This window comes from Danio aesculapii, chromosome 25 (genome assembly GCF_903798145.1).
Source record: "Danio aesculapii chromosome 25, fDanAes4.1, whole genome shotgun sequence".
Taxonomy (NCBI): domain Eukaryota; kingdom Metazoa; phylum Chordata; class Actinopteri; order Cypriniformes; family Danionidae; genus Danio; species Danio aesculapii.
Window position 1 is genome coordinate 7528505 of NC_079459.1, and position 21387 is coordinate 7549891.

A 21387-nucleotide genomic window follows, 5' to 3' on the forward strand; every position below is an offset into this window, starting at 1 on the left:
ATTCACCCCCCCGAAAAATATTTTACACTTACTTAACGCATTATATTACTACACATTATTTTTTAATTCTCTATAATTTTTTTGTTACACATAAAAGAAGATACTTTGAAAAATGTTGTTAGTAGCCACAGACTTTCTAGGGAGAAAAAGGGTGTTAGTGACTACTTTTTTCCCAACATTCTTCAAAATATTTGTGTGTGTGTGTTCAACAAAAGAAAAAACAGGTTTGGAACAAATAGAGGTTGAGTAAAGGTGACCCTGAACAACACAAGTGTCTTTTCGTTATTTATACATCACCTGAAAGTTTAATACATATGTTTTTCATTGATTTACGTTTGAACAATATTTTGCTGAGATATAACTTAAAATAATTGATTAAAATCATCTTTAAAATTGTGCAAATAAGGATTTCGCAATTAATTTTACTCATCGAAATTTGCATCTGATATATTTACAGTAAAAACTGTATAAACAATCTTCATGTAACATGATCTTCACATAATATTCTAATGATTTTTGACTTTAAAATATACCTGTGCAACTTTTACAGGTTTTGTGGTCAGAAATGATGACAGAATTTAATATTTTTGGGTGAACTATGCCTTTAAATGAGCGAAAAACATGGTAATTCACTGCTTAAAAATAATTGAATATGTTAAACCAATTTGATAATTTGGCCACACAGGCTTTGGCAGTCATTCTGGAAGCCATTACATAATATTTACTTTCGTAGAACAATGGTGCTTTGACTGATGGTAATTTAATCCATTAAACTCTTTCGTGTTTTCTGCAGGGAGTGTAAACACTAACCTTAGCATTACTTTAATAAGATGACGTAGGCTAATCCAAATTAGGTGTGCACTTAAAATGACACCGCTATTGTTATACTTAATTCGTGAATACTTACCCATCACAATAGAGAAGAATTATATAAATATGAATACTTAATGCGATTTGTCAATGCTAATCACAATGGTTTTAATAACGTTCTCTACAATGGCACAAACAGCTAGCTGAGGTCAAGTATTGAAGGTTAGTTCAGCTGTATTCTATCGCCACCTAGAGGCTTTTTGGCTGACTATCATGGTTATTTCAATACAAAAGAAAATGGCAACTTTTTTTTTCTAAACAACTAGGAAAAATATTAGAGACTTCGGTTCTCCGGATTTGCCATTATTAGCTTTTATAGTTTAAATTCCTTTAGAGTCTAATTTTTATAAGATACTGATTACGTCACGTCTCTTCAAAATAGTCAACATGAAATATTCAATCTGCTTTGTGCAAAATTTTTCTCCTCACAGAATGAAAATTTGGAAAAACAAATTGATTACTGTTAAAGGAATGTTTATATTTGGAAAAGCGGTTGGAACACGGGTTGGTATATGTAAGTGATTTATTTTAATTATCTTTAAGGATTCATTTATATGAATCATTTTTATCTAAATTAAATTTTCCGATTAAATTAAAAAAAATCGACAGTGATCAAAGCTGTCCCCTCGGGACTCGTTAATTTTATGTGTAGTCATTTGACCTACTGTATTATAAGATAGAAAATAAAGAATGTCATTTCCTGATAAATGGTTTCTAATAAAGACATAAGGCAAGTATTTAATGATAAAAATTATCATTATAGTTATTCCAAGAGGAAAATGCTATTGGAACTCTTTATTATAGTAGGAGGTTAATTGGAGAAAAGCTACCATACAAATTTTGTATTTCAAATAAAGTAACATAAATTAATTTAAAGTTTTTACATCAAATATACCCAACCAACGCGTTACTTTCCAAATTTTCAGATATTGAGACAGAATTGTAATTTTGTAAAAATAGTGAGGAATCCCTCGTCACTTATTTGTTGATTGTCAGAGTGTGCAGTTATTTTGGAAAGAGTGTTTTTCTGATTATTCTGCTAAAAATAATATGTTGATAACAATGCATGTAAAAGAAATTATTTATTATTTTGAAAATTGTGATAAATTAACAATTTTGTTAATTTTATTATTTTAAATGGTAAATTCTTTATCCACAAATGTAGACTTTCAAAATGTCCTTTACACAAGGTTTTTGTCAACGAACTCATTCTGTTAATGAAGTCTCTCAAAGCTGCAAAAAATGTAAAAGCTCTGTCTATTGTAAACTATTATGAATCTGTTTTTGGCGTCTTGTGAATGTCTTCCTGTTTTGTTTTTTATTTGAATTTCATTTATCTTTGGAATTTTTGTTTGTTGCCTGTTTTTGCTGCATTTGTAAATTACTAATGCAAAAATAATAATAATAATAATAATAATAATAATAATAATAATAATAATAATGATAATAATGATAATAATAATAATAATAATAATAATAATAATAATAATAGTAGTAATAATAATAATAAAATATTCAAAAGGCTACACAGATGCAGGATGAGAAATATTGACGGAAATGGAAGTTTTCAGTGTTTTAAGGGATAGTTAGTGTAGGCTATTGTAACCTAACCTCTGATTATACTCTTGACTTCATTTGGGTCAGATTATACAAATAGCCTACGTCTAGTTTTACTTTATTTTTAAGCTTTGTAGATACAAACACCAATCTGTCTAAATGTGAGAGTTTAAAAATAACAAGCCACTGTGTGTAAAATTACTGTTAAAATTGGGAATTAAAAATCTTTAAAAATACTAATGCACATGTCAAAACAAATTCTATACATTTTAACAGAAAATGCAAAAGAGGTCTAATTCATGGTTAGGCAGATATCTTTCTATTCCGGGAAGAATTTTATTCAGTACAGTTGAAGCGCTCTCGAGAACAACATATTTTCTTCACTAATGAATAATTAAAAATAAGTGCCATATTCATTTGAGAAAAATATACAGATGAAGTAAGAATTATTAGCCCCCCTGTTTATTTTTTTCCCCAATTTCTGTTTAACGGAGAGAAGGTTTTTTCAACACATTTCTAAACATAGTTTTATAATAATAAAAAACGTTTAGGGCATAGGTCTCAAACTCAATTCCTGGAGGGTCGCAGCTCTACACAGTTTAGCTCCAACCCTAATCAAACACAGAATAAAATTGGACAAAAAAACATTGGAAAAATGTTGCCTGGTCTGATGAGTCTCGATTTCTGCTGCGACATTTAGATATTTTTGTGTGTGTCTGTGTGTTTATGTGATATGTATTTTTAAAATTTTTATTTTATTTTTTTGGAATTCTGTCCTATGCTTCTTGTCTTGACCAGGAATCTCTAGTAAAATATTGTATCTCAATAAGACATTCCAAATAAATAAATAAATAAATAAATAAATAAAACTCACTAAAAACTTAAATAAAAATTATCTGAAGAAAAAAAAACGTCCAACAAGAAAATAACATGCATATAATTATGTTATTTCCTTTTCCCCGTTTGTATTGTATTGCAAATTTAGAATTGTAATTGTATTTTTTATTAAGATTTTAATTTAAGTATTATTTATACGATTTTCATTTATTTTTATTGCAGCTATTTATGCTTTTTAAATTGTATTAAGTATTTTGTATGTGCTTTCAATCATTAAAATATGTTATTTCCTTTTCATCCTTGAAGCAGACCACGTGGCTGGAGCCGAGCCAATGAAATGTACTTTGGCTGTGGCTAAGCCAATGAGAGTCGCCGCTTCTCAACTCGAGTCAGCTGAACAGAAACACTGGCGCTCAGTCATATGATGCACGTTTTTACAGTTTCAGCGCATTTTCATTGTACCGCAGAACCTGCAGTCCAACAACACACAGAAACACGGCTAAAGACCCCGTAACATGGCCAGGACCGCACACTCTTCTCGTCTCCGCTGCTGTCTGCTGTTAGCTGTGTTTGTCAGTCAGTTTGTGGAGCGGGTGTGTGGAGTTTGGCCGCTGCCTCAGGAGATCCAGCAGTCCGGTGACAGCTCCGGGCTGAGCCCGCAGCTCTTCTCCTTCACATACAGCCAGGACTCCGCTGCACAAACGGGATGCTCCGTGCTGGACACTGCCTTCAAAAGATACTTCTCCATCATATTCCCTGACTTCACTAAGGGTTAGTAGTGTTTTGTGAAATAAAAACAATCTAACCGATGTATTTCCGTGTAGTAAACAAGACCTTAACATGCATAACATACACGCATCGGCCACTTTATTAGGTACACATTACTACTACCGCGTTAGTCCCCTTTGGCTTCAGAACTGCCCTAATTCTTCCTTCCATAGATTCAATAAGGTACTGGAAATACTCCTGAGAGATATTGACATTATAGCATCACGAAGTGGCTGCAGATTTCTCAGCTACACATCCATGATGTGAATGTCCCGTTTCACCAATCCCAAAGATGCTCTATTAGATTGAGATCTGTTGACTGTGGAGGCCATTTGAGTACATTGAACTAATTGTCATGTTCAAGAAACCAGTCTAAGATGATTCACGCCTAATGATATGTCGCATTATCCTGCTGGAAGTAGCCATGGGAAGATGGGTACAATGTTGTCATAAAGGGATTGAGATGGTCAGAAACAGTACTTACAGTACTAATGGACCCAAAGTGTGCCAAGAAAATTTCCCCACACCATAACACCACCACCACCAGCAGCCTGAACCGTTGATACAAGGCCGGGTGGATCCAAGCTTTCATGTTGTTGACACCAAATTCTGACCCTGACATCTAAATGTCGCAGCAGAAATAGAGACTCATCAGACCAGGCAACATTTTTCAAATCGTCTTTTGTCCAATTTTTGTGAGCCTGTGTGAATTGTAGCCTCAGTTTCCTGTTCTTAGCTGACAGGAGTCGCACCCAGTGTGGTCTTCTGCTGCTGTAGCCCACCCTCCTTAAGCTTTGGACCAGTCTGGCCATTCTCCTCTGGCATCAACAAGGCATTTGTGCCCACAGAACTGCCGCTCACTGGATATTTTCTCTTTTTCAGACCATTGTCTGTAAACCCTAGAGAAAATCAGAGTAGATCAGCAGTTTCTGAAATACTCAAGTTTCAGACCAGCCTGTCTGACACCAACAACCATGCCACGTTCAAAGTCGCTTAAATCACCTTTCTTCCACATTCTGATGCTCGGGTTGCAGATTGTCTTGACCATGTCCACATGCCTAAATGCATTGAGTTGCTGTCGTGATTGGCTGATTAGAAATTTGCGTCAATGAGCAGCTGGACAGGTGTACCTAATAAAGTGGCCAGAGAGTGTTAGTTATTGTTAGTTCATATTAACTTGCAGTGCGTTAATTAATGTTAACAAGCATTTTTTTAAATGCATAAGTAACTGTTCAACTGTGATTAATTAATGCAGTACAGGTATTGCTATATATTGGTTCATGTTAGTAACTAACATTAACTGCTGAAACTTGATTGCAAAGTGTGACTGTTAATCTTTTATACATGTAAAAAGTAACAGATGTTCGAGACTTTGATTTTTGCATTATATATGCTAGCGATGTATAGTGAATGTTTAAATTATTACTTAAAAGTAATAAAATAAAATAAAAAACGTAAAAAAACAATGTTAAAAATAAAAAATAAACTTTAATTTTTTTTGGAGGATTAAAATATAATTTAGACAATAAATATTTATTTTAGCCGTTATTACAATTATTGAAAAATGTATTAAATGCATTTTTAATTTAATACATTTGATGTAATAAAATTTAGTTTTAAGATCTCACCAAGTTACGTTATGAAAATGCAAAATAAAACCGAAATCTATGCTTTTTAGACTACTATAAAGTTTTATTTTTCCTATTTAATTTAAGTATTTTAAGTAATTGGTAGTTTATTTATTTTATTTAATTATTTATCTTTGACATATTTTAGAGGAACGAACGAACAAATAAATAAACAAATAAATAAATAAATAAATAAATAAATAGGGCTTTTATTACACACTTATAAAAGGCCTTGTAGGTTCACATAGCTTAAAGACATCCAAATATTTCATAAAAGCACATTTCAAAATAAAATAGCCTAATGTGTTTTGTTATATCAATATTTTTAACAGAAGGGCTTCATGACATGTGGTTGGAGCCAAAAGCCTTTGTCGTGTCAGTGAGTGTCAAAACCAGAGGATGTGACGGTTACCCTGACGAAGATTCAGATGAAAGCTGTGAGTACTTCCTGGCTATGTCATAAAACTGCGTTAGAGTGTTTTTACACCTCGCTTGCTTTCATGTGTTTGCTTCTGGAAGCTGCTACAGTTAAAGAAACACTCAACCTTTTTTGAAAATAGATTTTACAACTCTACTCAAGTTAAATGGTTGATTTATTTATTTTTTTTATTTATTTTTTTTTTTTACAATTTTTTAAAAAATCCATTCAGTCGATTTCTGGGTCTGGCAGGATAAATTTTAGGTTAGCTTAGCATAGATCATTGAATTGGATTAGACCATTGGCATATACTCAAAAATTATTAAAAAAAAAAAAAAAAAGGGGTTTTAATTATTTTAAATGTAAAGCTTGACTCGTCTATATTTACTTTGTGTATGAAACCAACAGAACATGAACATTTGTAAAATAAGCCCATTTCCAAAAAAGTGGAGTGTTCCTTTAAATCTAGCATAAACAAGAACATAAACAGGTGCGCTGTGAGCAGTGACTGGATGATTGCACAAACTAGAGATCTTCCAAGGTCCTAAAATCTGTAGGTGACCTGAATTATCACTAGAAACCATCATACACACAAATGTTTGTTTTTGTCAATTGCGGGGACATTAAATAGGTTTCCATTTTGCATTGCCATTACCCCACCCTACCCCTAAACCGAACCATCACAGGAAACTGCACAGTTTTACTTATTTCAAAAAAACGTATTCTGTGTGATTTATAAGTTTTTTGAGAAATGAGGACATCAGCAATGTTCTCATATTTCACCACCTTCTTGTAATACCTGTATCATAACTATGACATTATACAGATTTGTGTCCTGATATGTCACAAAAGCACTTACGTACTGTACACACACAAATGTAATAAGAAAAAAACAACCCAAAACAGACCTCATAAAAACAGAATTAGACCCCAAACTTAAACGTATATACAGCCTGATATGATACTTTATTTATTAAGGCTACTTCTTTATTATTACCAATGTCCAATGTTGGGTGTAATTAGCTACAAATTAACGAGTTACTGTAATCACATTTATCTACTGAAAAAGTAAGGAAAGTATTACTATTTATTTTTGTCATTTTATTAGTTACCTGTAATAAACAGTATTGTGTGAGTTACTTCATAAAGTAATTAATTACATAATTAAATTGTATTTAAATGACTTTTGTAGTTAGTATGTCTGAAAAGTAACTTAATTACTCCATTAAATTAGTTGACTTAACACTACTTACGATCCCTATAAAGCTCAATGCACAGACAATTGTAATTAAACTCCTTTAATTCTTTAAATTTTTCCCATAGGTGTGTTGCAGCTGGAAGGGCATCTGCTGCATAAAACATATGCTGGATAAGTTAGCGGTTCGTTTATTCCGCTTTGGCGACCCCAGATTAATAAAGGGACTAATCCGACAAGAATGAATGAATGAATGAAAGAATGAATAAATGAATAATTCTTTAAATTTGAGCCGAACAAGACCTTTTAGCTTTATAAAAACGCTTAAAGAGTATTAAACTTTAAATATATGAAAACACAAAATACTTCAAAGCAATGACACACTATTTCATATTGACTTTAGCTAAAAAAAATATTCTGTAAAATATATGTGTATACACAGTAAAAAAAAAAAAACTGTTTACTGTATATGATTCAACGTTCAGTCATTCATTTTCTTTTCAGCTCAGGGGTCTCCACTGCGCAATGAACCACCAACTTATCCAGCATATGTTTTACACAGCAGATGCTCTTCTAGCCAGAACCCATGATTCAATGTGATTTCGTTACTTTTAATTCTGTAATTTATTTTGAAAAGTTAATTTAACTGAAACATAACTCGCATTGCATTTTTAAAAATGTAACTTAAATATTATGAGTACGTGCTACTTAGAATAGCAATTCATTCATTCATTTTCTTTTCGGCTTAGTCCCTTTATTAATCTGGGGTCGCCACAGAGGAATGAACTGCCAACTTATCCAGCATATGTCTTATGCAGCGTATGTCCTTCCAGCTGCAACCCATTACTGGGACACATCCATACAGGCTCATTCACACACATACACTATGGACAATTTTAGTAATATTACTTATTATTAGTAATATTATTACTTAACCCGTGTTACTTGCAATGCATAATTAGATGCTTATAAAAGACCTTGTAGTTTCACATATTTTGCCTAAAAAGTAACTTAATTGGATTTGGTATCGTTTGGGGTTATTTCGATACCGGTGCCAAATCGATACTTTTAAAATGGTACAAAAAACTGATAGTTTTGAGTCACTAAATTATGGTGGATGACTCTAGAAAAACTTTTTATTTGACAAAAAAATGTTATTCGAATCATTTTATTTGAACAATATGATTAAAGTTTAAAATATACATCAATTCTCATTTTGTATTTTTTCAATTGTGTTAATATATTTATTTTGATCATTTGATTGTTAGCATAAATGCAAGATTTGCATTATGCAATTAACATTACATTAGCTTACTACTAACCTGTGGAAAGGCTGTCATCAAAATAAGTGAACTTTTTTTTCGAGGGTTGGGGTTTGAGTCGTCACTGAAAGTGCCAGATGATGTCAAACGCAAGCTGTCAGACAATATTTAGGGCCCCATCATGCAGCCGGTGCAATAAGGCGCAAGACTTGTTTGGCATGATTTGTTGCTATTTTCAGACCAGCTCATGGCTTATGGATGTCTTCAGTGGAGTGTGTACAACGGTGTTTCCTTATCCACAAAAGTAAAGGAGTAAAGTAAAAGTAAAGAGGCCAAATGGAGGAGTCTCATTCTTTTATCCTTGCGCTGTAGATGGTCTGTTTAACCGTTTTCTCTCTAGTGAGGCATTCAGTTTTTCCTCTTACAAAGTCCACCATGTTAATAGCAAATGCACCAAGGTGCGATGCAACTGACTCTTAAAGGGAATAAGAGATGAGACTCTGAACACACCCGTAACTCATTAAGAGAATAAGCACAACATTGTTAGACCATGCGCCAGGATTCGGACACACCATTAATGCTTTTGTGCCATGCACTATAGACTTTGTGCCTAGATTGTTAAAATAGAGCACTTAAAGTTTTATTTTTGTTTTTTTTTTTGTTTTTTGTTTGGAGTGTAGCAAAAATCTAAACTTTTCTGTGTTTGGCATCACAAAGTAAAAGCACTTAAGCTGACCATTTTTGTACCTTGGTAGTTTTGGTTTACATTAAGAAGGAGATTTAGCAATGTAAAACTTGCAGGATGTTTTGATAATACAGATATCTCTTATATGTCAAAACAGCAAGGAAATGTTGATGACTCCTTTAAAAATGAGCTTGCTTGTGTCATTTCATGCTGAGCCCTTTTTTTTATGTTCTAATGATGTTTTGTTGTTTCAGATAACCTGAGTGTGTCAGATGGCCAGGCTGTGCTGAGATCAGTGACTGTATGGGGCGCTTTGAGAGGTGTGATATACTTTTTTTTTTTTTTTAATTTACGTTTAAAAGTTTTTAAATAACCCAAGGTGCTAAATATTTGTGTCTTTTTCAAATTCAGGTCTGGAGTCCTTCAGTCAGCTTGTGTACCGTGATGATTATGGCGCTGTGAGTATTATGTGATGGTGTTTAGTCACATGGTTGTAATAAACAGTGTTGTATTAAATATGTTCATTTACTCTCTTCATGCAGTATTTTATTAACAAGACAGAGATTGTGGACTTCCCACGTTTCGCATTTCGAGGACTTTTGTTGGACACTTCTAGGCATTATTTACCACTCCATGCTATCTTGAAGACCTTGGTATGTATTTACTCTGAGGGTAAAATATTAAAACATTTAAAGTTATAATTCACACTGTATTATAATATTTGGGGATTTTTTATTTATATTTTCTTGAAATTAAGTATTTATGTGTGTGCACGTGTTTATTTATTTATATTTGTTTATTTTATTTATCTATTTATTCATTTTTATTATTTATTTTTATTTGTATTTTTATTTGTTTTTATTTATGTTTTTTAATTTATTTTTTAATTTATTTTATTTATCTTTTTATTTTTATTGAGGTTTTATTTCATCTATTTTTTATTTTACTTATTTTTATTTGTATTTATGTTTATTTTATTCATTTATCTTTTTTATTTATTTATATTTTTATTTTATGAATGTTTATTTACCTATCTTTTTATTTATTTATTTATGTGTTTTTATGTTTATTTTATTTATTTATTTATTTATTTAATAATTTGTTTTTTATATGATACAAAGCTATATTTCTTCATTACTCCAGTCTTTAGAGTCACACAGAAATCATTAGATATGCTAATTTGGTGTTTAAGCATAGTCAAAGCAAGCTATTTTCAATGTTGAAAACAGTTGTGCTGCTAATTATGTTAAGCACAATACATTTGTTTATGATTCTTTGATGACAATAGTGACCGCTGTACTGTACTTTCAAACACTTTAATGCTTTAATCTTTGCTAAATAAATGTACAAAAATAACATTCCAAACTTTCAAATGCATTGAATATTTTTTTCTCTTAGGATGCCATGGCATATAGTAAATTAAATGTCTTCCACTGGCACATAGTGGACGACCCTTCATTTCCATACCAGAGCCGCACTTTTCCTGACCTCAGTAAAAAGGTACAGTACAAAAAACTGTAAAATCATCTCACATTAAATTGTTCTCTAATGCTGTGTTCACAGCAGACACGGCATGAATAAATCGCGCTATTCGCATGTAAATGGACGCGTGAACATTTTGAGTTTACTCGCTTCATTCGCGCGTCAAATTTACCTCACAAAAGACGTGGTTTTGCAGCATGGGCAGGGCTTTTGTCTGCCTGGTGACTAGCTTCGTTGCTAACTGGCTAACATGGATTTTATTGAGAGAATAGCTGGCTTATGTGCTTTTAGAAATGCTGAAAAACAGCACATGTTTGTTCGGTGCCGAGTCCACTAGATCCTCACAGCGGTGCTTCAGACTGTGGCCCCGTTTACACTGATACATTTTAGTTTTAAAACGCATAAGTTTTCCTATGATTACGGCATCCGTCCACACTACTCCGCAGAAAACGGAGCGTTTTGGAAATGCTGAGGGATTCGTTTTCATTCGAAAACGCTGCTGCTCTGTATTAGTGTGGATGGGGGAAAATGGAGACATCTGAAAACAGAGGCAGGGCTGCAGACATTCGGGGCTGCAGACATTCGCAATCTGATTGGGGCTTTTTCCGCAATATTAAGTAGTCTACACACAGTTCAGTCTTGCATCGTCTCCTTGTAAGTTCAGACTTCGCAAGTTTGATAAACTCGTTGTTTCACTTTCTTAACAATAAAATGAAAACATGATTTAAGGAACTGCCTATTTTCATTTCGATATTAGCAACTTAACAGACAGCAGAAATGTTCAGGCGTTGTGTAGCTGCTTATTTATATGAGCGTCATCTTCACTGTATGCATATTTATAACAAAACGAAGCCTACAACATTACTGCCTCCTTTTATTTTCAATGAAAACACAAAACATACCCACTTTTTTGCTAAATATTAGTTTTAAAAATCAATAATGGCCATTATAAAAGTATAGCGTACAATAAGTTTATACATTATAGGAAATAAAGGCAAGCAATCTGTTAAATGTGCAGAATCAGTGTAAATGGTTACATTAATTATTAGCTTATCTTTGCGCTCAAAACACCTTACCTGAGAACAATTAATAGATTCAAAAGACCAAAGTCGGGCAATATGTCATTAGATATTGACAACAAGATGAATTAAATATCACGTTTAACAAATATAGCGAGATTGGATCCAGCTATAGATGAACAGTCTGACGAGCACAGCTCTCATCTGGGTAGATGTGTGTGTGTGTGTGTGTGTGTGTGTGTGTGTGGGTTCACATGATGTGCGTTTTCAGTGGCGTGGTGTAGACGGAGAGTTGTTCAGAAACGCAGATTGGACGCAGATTGTTTTCATTCTAAAAGGTCTTTTTAAAACTAGTGTAAACGGGGCCTGAGCCGAACCCAGTTTGATGAACTTTTCTGGTGTCGGCAAGAGGATTTCCTCTCGGGACACCAACAACAGGCACTAGAACTAGAACTAATATATATATAAGTTCTAGATAACAACAACACTGGTGTATGTTTTTCTGTAGGGAGCTTTTCATCCGTTTACTCACATCTACACACAGTCAGATGTGATGAGAGTGATTGAACACGCCAGGATGAGGGGCATTAGAGTCGTACCTGAGTTTGACTCGCCTGGACACACTCAATCATGGGGAAAAGGTAATAACACACACATACTTGTTTATAAGATATTAAATATATTTAATCATCACTAAATACAAACCTACTGTTGTCTTATATACTTACGGACTTATACGCTAAACCGTGTAGTGTAGAATTTATTGTCATCCAAAATAGCGCACTAACTTTTTTTTTACCAAACGGAAACTTAAACCGTTTCCCAGGCAACATTTAAGGGTAGTCAGATTAGAGAAAAAATGATCAAACTACCAAATAGTATGGTACCGTATTCACCATCAGGAAGTTTATTCTTTTTTTTTTCTTTTTACAATTTTCAGAGAGAAAGCACCACTTATGCACTATTCTATGCCATTGTGTGTAAATAGTATAAGTGTGCAATTTGGGATGAACCTAATCTCCTTTACATATATACATACAATTTTTTTTTTTTTTTCGAATTCTCAGGCCAGCCAGATCTCTTGACCCCCTGTTATAAGGGCAGTATGCCTTCTGGAACTTTCGGCCCTGTTGATCCAACAGTGGACACCACCTATAGGTTCATGGAGCGTCTCCTGAAGGAGGTGAAGTTCGTCTTTCCAGACTCGTATGTTCATTTAGGAGGGGATGAGGTCAGCTTTGCATGCTGGTATGTTTTTTATCACATGTAATACACATGTTAAAAGCAAAAACTGTGGTACTTTTGATTTTGAAATATGTCTTTTTTCTCAAACAGGCAGTCAAATCCTAATGTAGGAAAGTTCATGGAAAAGATGGGATTCGGGAGGGATTTTACCAAACTGGAGTCATTCTATATGGAGAGGTGAGGGGAATTGTGAGTTGTTTAACAGCATATACCACTCTGACTTGGAGAAATGACTTGGAGCAAAATTGGTTCTGTTTGAAAAAAAAAAAACTTGACAAATTTGACAATCTGGTATCCTTTTAACTGTTACCTAGACAAAACCCTACGTTCTAATGCATCATTTATATGTAATGTTTTAGTACATATTTTTGAACTCTGCAGACTTTGTAAACAAGTCTTTTGAGAGGTGGCCTGGGATGTGGGTGGGTTTATTTTATGGTAAGACTTTATTTTGATGGTCCCTATTGCACATTTTGTTGACTATTAATTCTCATTTAAGTCTCAGTAGACTGTCTGCTTAATATCTGTTGATATGCTCCTTCAACAGACATTTAAATGACTATAAGAAAGTTTGCAAGTACATGGCAACTTACACTAACCATAACCCTAACCCCAACCTAACACTCTGCTTATAATCTAATGAGAGTTAGTTGGCATGTAGATGCAATGTAACTTAAATTCAACAAAATGTGTTAAAGGTACCGTCAAAATAAAATGATACCATTTTTATTTATTTTATTTCTTTGCATAATTAATATGTGGACAAAATATGTAAAATGGAGAATCCTTTTTCCTGAATCTTTGTCTTCAATAACTTATTTGACCGAAATTTTTGTTGACAGAAAATAACAACATACACCACTATTCCAATACTCTATTTTTATTTAGTCAAACATATAGTAAATAATATTATTATTAAATATTAATTCAGTTTAAAATAATGTTTCATTTTTAGCATCATTACTGCAGTCTCCAGTCTATTATGATTCCAGAGACCTTTCATACTCTATTTCTGTTAAATATTGGATCATTCATTTAAATTAACATTTTATTGGGATTTCATTATATATATATATATATATATATAGATAGATAGATAGATAGATAGATAGATAGATAGATAGATAGATAGATATATATATATATATATATATATATATATATATATATATATATATATATATATATATATATATATATATATATATATATATATATATATATATATATATATATATATATATATATATATCCCATTAAAATGTTAATTTAAATATATATTTAATATATAAATATATTTAAATATAAGGGCATCAGGGTTGCGCAGTGGGTAACACGATCGCCTCACAGCAAGAAGATCGCTGGTTCGAGCACCAGCTGGGTCAGTTGGCATTTCTATATGGAGTTTGTATGTTCTCCCTGTGATCGTGTGGGTTTCCTCCGGGTGCTCCAGTTTCCCCCACAGTCCAAAGACATGTGGTATAGGTGAATTGAATAAACTAAATTGGCTGTAGTGTATGTGTATGAATGCAAGACTGTATGGGTGTTTCCCAGTGTTGGGTTGCAGCTGGAAGGGCATCCGCTGCGTAAAACATATGCTGGATAAGTTGGCGGTTCATTCCGCTGTGGCAACCAACCCCTGATTAATAAAAGGACTAAACCAAAAAGAAAACGAACGAATGAATGTATATAAAGAACTATTATATTTTATTTATATTTATTTATTCTTTTGATTATATTTTAGCTATACATTTGGGGTTTATTATTTATTTATTTATTTATTTATTATAATTTTTTCTAAATGTAGTTTTAGACATTTTAGTGCTTCATCTTGTTTTTCCCAACAATTTTATAAAATGAAGTACATCAGAAATGTTTAATTTGCTAAACATTTGTTTAATTTTGATCTATTACTATGTAATATTTGGGATTTTCATTTTTGTTTAGGGTTTAGTGTTTTGTCTGTGCTTTTGTTATTTTCATTGTTAATATTTGACATTTTTATTTTATTTAAAAAAAAAAAAAATTTAATGCCCCCCAAAAAACAACCTATTTGGTATATATTTTAAATAAATTTTTTTAATTCACATTTCACTTTATTTTTTCCTTTTAGTAAGACAACATTTCTCATTTGAAACATACACTGTATATATTGCATTTCTAAAATAATACATATTTACATTTCACAAGTATTTTACTAGTTTGTTTAAATGTTTATTTTAGTTTAGTTTTTGCAACTAATGATCTTTTTGATCTTGTAGTAATAGTTGATTCAGAAAAAAGTTAAATCAAGAAAGTTGCCAGATTTGCTGCATAATAAACATTGTTAAGCTACTGTATCTGTTGTTTTTCACTCTTATTTATATATATATATATATATATATATATATATATATATATATATATATATATATATATATATATATATATATATATATATATATATATATATATATATATATATATATATATATATATTTTATATCATTTATATTATCTATATTCCTTTCTGTTTTTCCAGTATAATGAACATAACGGCTGCTCTCAACAAAACCTCCATTGTTTGGCAGGACGTGTTTGACTACCACGAACGAGTGAGTAAAAATCTGTTCTAGCAAACACTCAGACCTGAAGACGGAAGTGTGTGTGTGTATGTGTGTTTAACAGGACTGAGCGCTTCTCTTCTAGCCCAGATCTCAGTACGTGGTGGAGGTCTGGAAGCAGGGATGTTATCTGTGCGAGATGCGCCGGGTTACTAAAGCAGGGTTAAAGGTGATCCTGGCAGCGCCGTTTTACCTGGACCTGCCCATTCCCACTCAGAACTGGGCGCGATACTATGGAGTCCGGCCCTTAGCCTTCAGGGGTCAGAACCTGTCTGTCAAATTACTAACAAAAGACTGCAGTGCTGTGGTTCAGTGTAGTGCTAATTCGGTTTTATCATGTCCATGCAGCATGCGTGTGTGTTCTGCTAAAAGTTTTTTTATATAAATCTTTTTATTTTATTAATATTTTGAGTCAACTTATAATATTTAAATAACTTTATTATATAATTTTGTTTTAAGCTTATTTTGAGCTAAATTTTAGTTTTAATACTTCACCACTAACTGTTAGTGGCAACATTTGTCATTTAAATTGTTTACTTTTATTTGAGCTTTTACAGATTGCAGAATTTTATAGAATATTTTTAAATATAGAATATAATATTTAATAACAATATTTTGAGCAGTTATGATTATTTTGACTATTTAAGTGCTCTTTTTAGCATTTATACTTTTACTTTTATTCTGTGTGTGTGTGTGTGTGTGTGTGTGTGTGTGTGTGTGTGTATGTGTGTATGTATGTATGTGTGTGTGTGTATATATATATATATATATATATATATATATATATATATATATATATTAGGGGTGTGAACTTACACTGGTCTCACGGTTCGGTTCAGTTACAATTATCATGCCATCGATTTGGTGCAATATGGTATATGCAGAAGGACTTTTAAATTGTCAATAACCTGGGTCCAGCACTTCTGGTGAATTGTAGGCAGTTACAAAATTGGTGCATTTAAGGTCTGTTTTCTTTAAAAATCAGCGATCTCCACTTCCTGAGTGATATACGATATAAAGTGGGTCTCAAAATGTTTAAGAAGCATTGCATTAAATTACATTTTTCTGCGCCATGTCTTTAAAATATGAACATCTATTTTACCCCAGTTTATTTAATAAAGCTTTTGAGCTAGCTTGCTAATCCTGATGGGCGCATGCGTGTAAACGGCTTTTTATCTCGTTTTACACTTGAGCAACTAAATGAATGCCAAAGTCTATTTAACTGATTATATTTTAATTACATTACAACATCGATGCTGTAAAAGGAACCGTATAAAATTGAAAAAGTCACATTAACCGTTCACCGGAAGTTTATCAGTATGGTAAGAAAAAAAGCCTCTGCATATACCCTATCCGATATCTCGTGCATCACGGTGCATTGATGATGCTTTCTATACACAGTTTGATATTTTACTTAGCAACATAATTATTCTTGTGTTAAAAATATCTTTTTTTATCTATATTTTAATTGTAATACAATTTTGTTCTTTAAAACAAGCAGTCAGATATATGTACTGTACCTTTAATTTTACCTGAATGTATCAAACAAAGCTCAAGTACATGCACAGAACAACATGAGCATTTGTAGCAAATAAACAAATGTAAATATTATCCCGCCTGCTTCGTTGTTGAGTGAGTTTTGAAACGCCTGCTTTAACGATCAGCGTAACTGTGGTGCTGTTCAGCAAACAGTGACACGGACACTGATGTTAAATGACTGCGGTGATCAGCTGATCCATTATAGACGGCGACGCGATGGGGAAAACTCGCTCCACAAGTAACATTATTGTTGTAAAAGCTGAAAAAGGAGATACATTTTTTTATTGTACCTCACCAACACGCCAATAGGTCAAAAGGGCCACAGATAAAGAGAGATTCAGCTTTCATTTTTTTTTCCCTGGCTGGGTTCTGATGTACTTTCCTGTCAGTGAAAGACTGTCCAGCAAAGCGTTTTAATTACTCGTGGTCTCCTCCCTCACCATAGTAAACTACTGTCATAAATGACGTCAGTAAATAACCAGTTATGATTATTACAGAACCGATATCGAATTGTTCGCGTCAAACAATTAATTTTCACACCCCTAATATACATATATTAATTGGCAATGCAAAATTTATGTGTAATATTATTATTATTATTATTATTATTATTTTTTTTTTTTTTGTTGTTTATTTACATTTTAAAAAACACTTTATTTTTTATTCATTTATTTTACTTTTCTAATTTTAGTCTTTGTTAAAGTTTTAGCAGTTCTTCTCAGTTAGTTGCCAAAGCAGTATTTTTAATTTTCATTTAAGTATTAGTTTTTCTTGTTACATTTATATTTTATTTTAGTTCAGCTTCATTTCATTTTAGCTTTAGTAACAATAACATATAAACAACAATAAATTCACTCACTAATTAACTTTACAATACTACTTTTTTAAAGATAACATATTCCACAAGTTGCCCTATTGGCCCTAAGATCCATAATCATTGCAAAGCACTTTTTTACCAAAAGGTGTCAGTCATGAGTCGACTTATGAACTCAAATATGTCAAACAATGTACATTTAACACAAGCAGTTTCCTCTGCCACTCAGAAGATTTAAAGCAAAACCAAAAAAAAAAGCACTGGTTTTATACATCAAACCAAAAGCACTGTTTTAATTCATCAACACCTTGTCCTGCTACTTTAAATGTTGACCTCTGGTTTTCATGTGGGTTTTTTGAGTTTTGCAAAATTTTTTAAATCTCATTTCCACCTCGTATGCCCATAATTTCCTATCATCGCTCTCCAATATTCTCGATTAATGTGTAAATCCCCATTTTTTTAAATGACAGAACAGGCTGGTAAATCTTGTGACCCAGCATTTCGTGTGTGTTTACTCTCTCTCAGATTCCACTGGGCACAGTTCTGGAAATCTGGAAGGGTGAAACTTATCAGACCGAACTGAGCAAGATGACCAAGGCCGGGCACAGGGTTCTGCTCTCTGCCCCCTGGTACATCAACCACATCAGCTACGGCCAGGACTGGCGTAACTCCTACGCAGTGCAGCCGCAAAATTTCTCCGGTGTGTTAAGGAGCATGTTAGACTGGGCTCAAACTTGAAGTATCCAAAATATGCTTACAGTCGATTAATGAGAATGTAATTCTTTTTTGGTTTTTTTAGATTCTAGGTCTAGATTTTTAGGCTGGTTGTTTTAGTACAGTTGAAGTCAGAATTAATAGCCCTCAGTGTATTCACCGCTCCCCCCCCCAAATTTCTTTTTAAAGAAAATAAGATTTGTTTCGACACATTTATAAACATAATAGTTTTAATAACTCATTTCTATTACAGATTTATTTTATCTTTGCCATGATGACAGTAAATAATATTTTACTAGATATTTTTCAAGATACTGTTCAGCTTAAAGTGACATTTAAAGGCTTAACTAGGTTAATTATGCAAGTTAGGGTAATTAGGCAAATCATTGTAAAATGATGGCTTGTTCTGTAGTAGGCATGGGGCAGTGCCTAGATTCTGACGGTATGATAACCTTGGATAAAAATATCACGGTTTGACGGTATTATGATTACTGCTCTAAAATAAGTTCTTTTTTAAATGTCTTGGTAAAAAAATAAAAACTTTTTACCCATTTGAACACAAAATATTTTATTTAAGAAACATTTCAAATATTTTGGAGCAGTAAACATGTCAGGCTAAATAATTAAAATGAATATTTGACTTCTGCTATCTTCATTAGTTTAAAAAAACACAGATAAATAAATGAATTCAAATCAGCATCTTTGGAGATCTTTTTGCTGGAGATACTGTTGTTGTAAAAAACATACATCTTACTTATACCTTAGGAACGGTAATGCATAACATTTTTTAAAAACCGCGGTATACATTGAAAACGGTTATCGTCCCATGTCTATTCTGTAGACTATTGGAAAAAAAAAATTGCTTAAGGGGGCTAATAATATTGACCTTAAAATGTTTTTTAAAAAATTTAAAACTGCTTTTATTTCAGCCAAAATAAAACAAATATCCTTAAGAAAAAATATTATCGGAAATACTTTGAAAAAATTTAATTGCTCTGTTAAACAGAATTTTGGAAATGTTTAAAAAAGAAAAGAAAATCACAATAGGGCTAATAAGTTTGACTTCAACTGTATAGTCAGTACAGAATTAAGGTCCCAATAAACTCAAAGTGAATGTCTTTTCATTTTTTGATCAGAAGTAAAAAAACAAGTTTGTAAGTAGTGTTCGCTAGAAGTTGTGTACTGATAGTAATCATCTTGATGCTGGCTACTGTTCTCAAGCTCCATTCACACCACCAGTGAATTTATTCTGATTTATACATCTGCATAGACTGATTGCCGTACCCCACGATAGAGGTCTCCACAGGTTAAAAAATTTATACCCGAACACAAATCGACCCAGACCTGTATGTATTTGAAAATAATACTCAAACCTGGGACCTGAGCAATTCGTCAGAGGGGTAGTTGATAAAAAATAAAAATTTACTCCCTACTTGCTCACCCTCAGATGGTTCCAAACCTGTTTGATTTTCTCTATTCTGTTGAGCACTAAAGAAGATATTTTGAAGAAAGCTAAAAACTTGTAACCATAATAGGAAAAACAAATACTATGGAAGTCGATGGTTACAGATTTTTAGATTTTGTTGTCAAAATATCTTCTTTTTGTGTTCAACAGAATAGAGAAAATCCAACAGGTTTGGCTCAAGTGAAGGGTGTTACATTATGACAGAAATGTAATTTTTGGGTGAATTATCCCTTCAAAGGTAGCGGGAAGCGAACTTGGCTGGGAAGACACAAGACTGGTTGCATCTAATCGGCACATACTGAAAGCAAACTACTAATTAACAAGTATAAATAAGTTGCAAAAAAAGTTTTGGCTTAACTCCGATTTAAATCTTTCTACCTCTCTGCGGTAAGCTGCCATCACACTGCACTTTTCTCCCCATAGACATCCATTCATACTCTAGCGAATGCAGCAGACCGGAAATGCAACCTCCTGCGACAAGTTTTGTAGTTCACTGCATTGGAAAGTTCAAGCTTTGTGAACTCTGACCTGTGAAATCACATCACTTGACTGCATGAGACCAATCGGGTGTCTGGGCAGAAATTTAAGATATGGAGCAATGTCTCGTTTTTTTTAACGTTTAATTATCTTGTTTAATCCCACCCCTTTTTGCAGCTCCATACAACAGAATTTCACATGCTCAAACTCTTTTGTGACTGTGGCTTTAGAGTGCATGTGCACATGATATCACCATTCTGTTGCCTGGCAACCAAAATATCTGCAGCTGGCTACTGGATGAGCGCTATTTATTTACTTACTTTAATTAATTGATTGATTGATTGATTGATTGATTGTTATTCATCGAAGAAAATATCAGGAAATAAAGGAGCCCCCAAAACAGAAATATTTGATTATGGTCCATACTGCTGTTTACATTACACTTGCATTACCAAAGCTACGACTGGCGCATTTGTATTGCATTCCAAAGAGTTCCGTTATTAGCACCACAGTGGATATTGAGCTCTGCTTCTTGCATTTGAGGTCTCACATGTTTATTTTTGCCACCTTATTTCATGCTTACATTCAGTAATTTTCCTTTGGCTTAGTTTATTCATCAGTGTTTGCCACAGCGGAATGAACCACCAACTGTTCCGGCATATATTTTGCGAAGTGGATGTCCTTCCAGCTGCAACCCAGTACTGGGAAAAACCCATACACACTCGGATTCACACACACTCATACGCTACAGCCAATTTTGTTTACCCAATTCACCTATAGCCCATGTCATTGGACTGTGGGGTAAACCG

At 32.9% G+C, this 21387-nt stretch overlaps 1 protein-coding gene across 3 annotated transcripts in view; it reads left to right on the top strand.

The window, feature by feature from the left end:
- Window positions 1-3662: 3662 nt before the first annotated feature.
- The window catches only part of hexa (hexosaminidase A (alpha polypeptide)), a 24865-nt gene continuing 7140 nt past the window's right edge, over window positions 3663-21387 (top strand). Inside the window, exons 1-12 of one of the 3 annotated variants that reach the window (XM_056452324.1) lie at window positions 3663-4035; window positions 5993-6097; window positions 9475-9540; window positions 9632-9678; window positions 9763-9873; window positions 10619-10720; window positions 12230-12362; window positions 12789-12969; window positions 13057-13143; window positions 15488-15560; window positions 15655-15829; window positions 18448-18572. In XM_056452324.1, coding sequence (XP_056308299.1) covers window positions 3780-4035; window positions 5993-6097; window positions 9475-9540; window positions 9632-9678; window positions 9763-9873; window positions 10619-10720; window positions 12230-12362; window positions 12789-12969; window positions 13057-13143; window positions 15488-15560; window positions 15655-15829; window positions 18448-18485 — 1374 coding nt within the window. In that variant the 5' untranslated portion in view covers window positions 3663-3779 and the 3' untranslated portion in view covers window positions 18486-18572. Of the gene's footprint in view, window positions 4036-5992; window positions 6098-9474; window positions 9541-9631; window positions 9679-9762; window positions 9874-10618; window positions 10721-12229; window positions 12363-12788; window positions 12970-13056; window positions 13144-15487; window positions 15561-15654; window positions 15830-18447; window positions 18623-21387 lie in introns of those variants that run through there. The other 2 variants (XM_056452323.1, XM_056452322.1) reach the window with 2 other exon arrangements.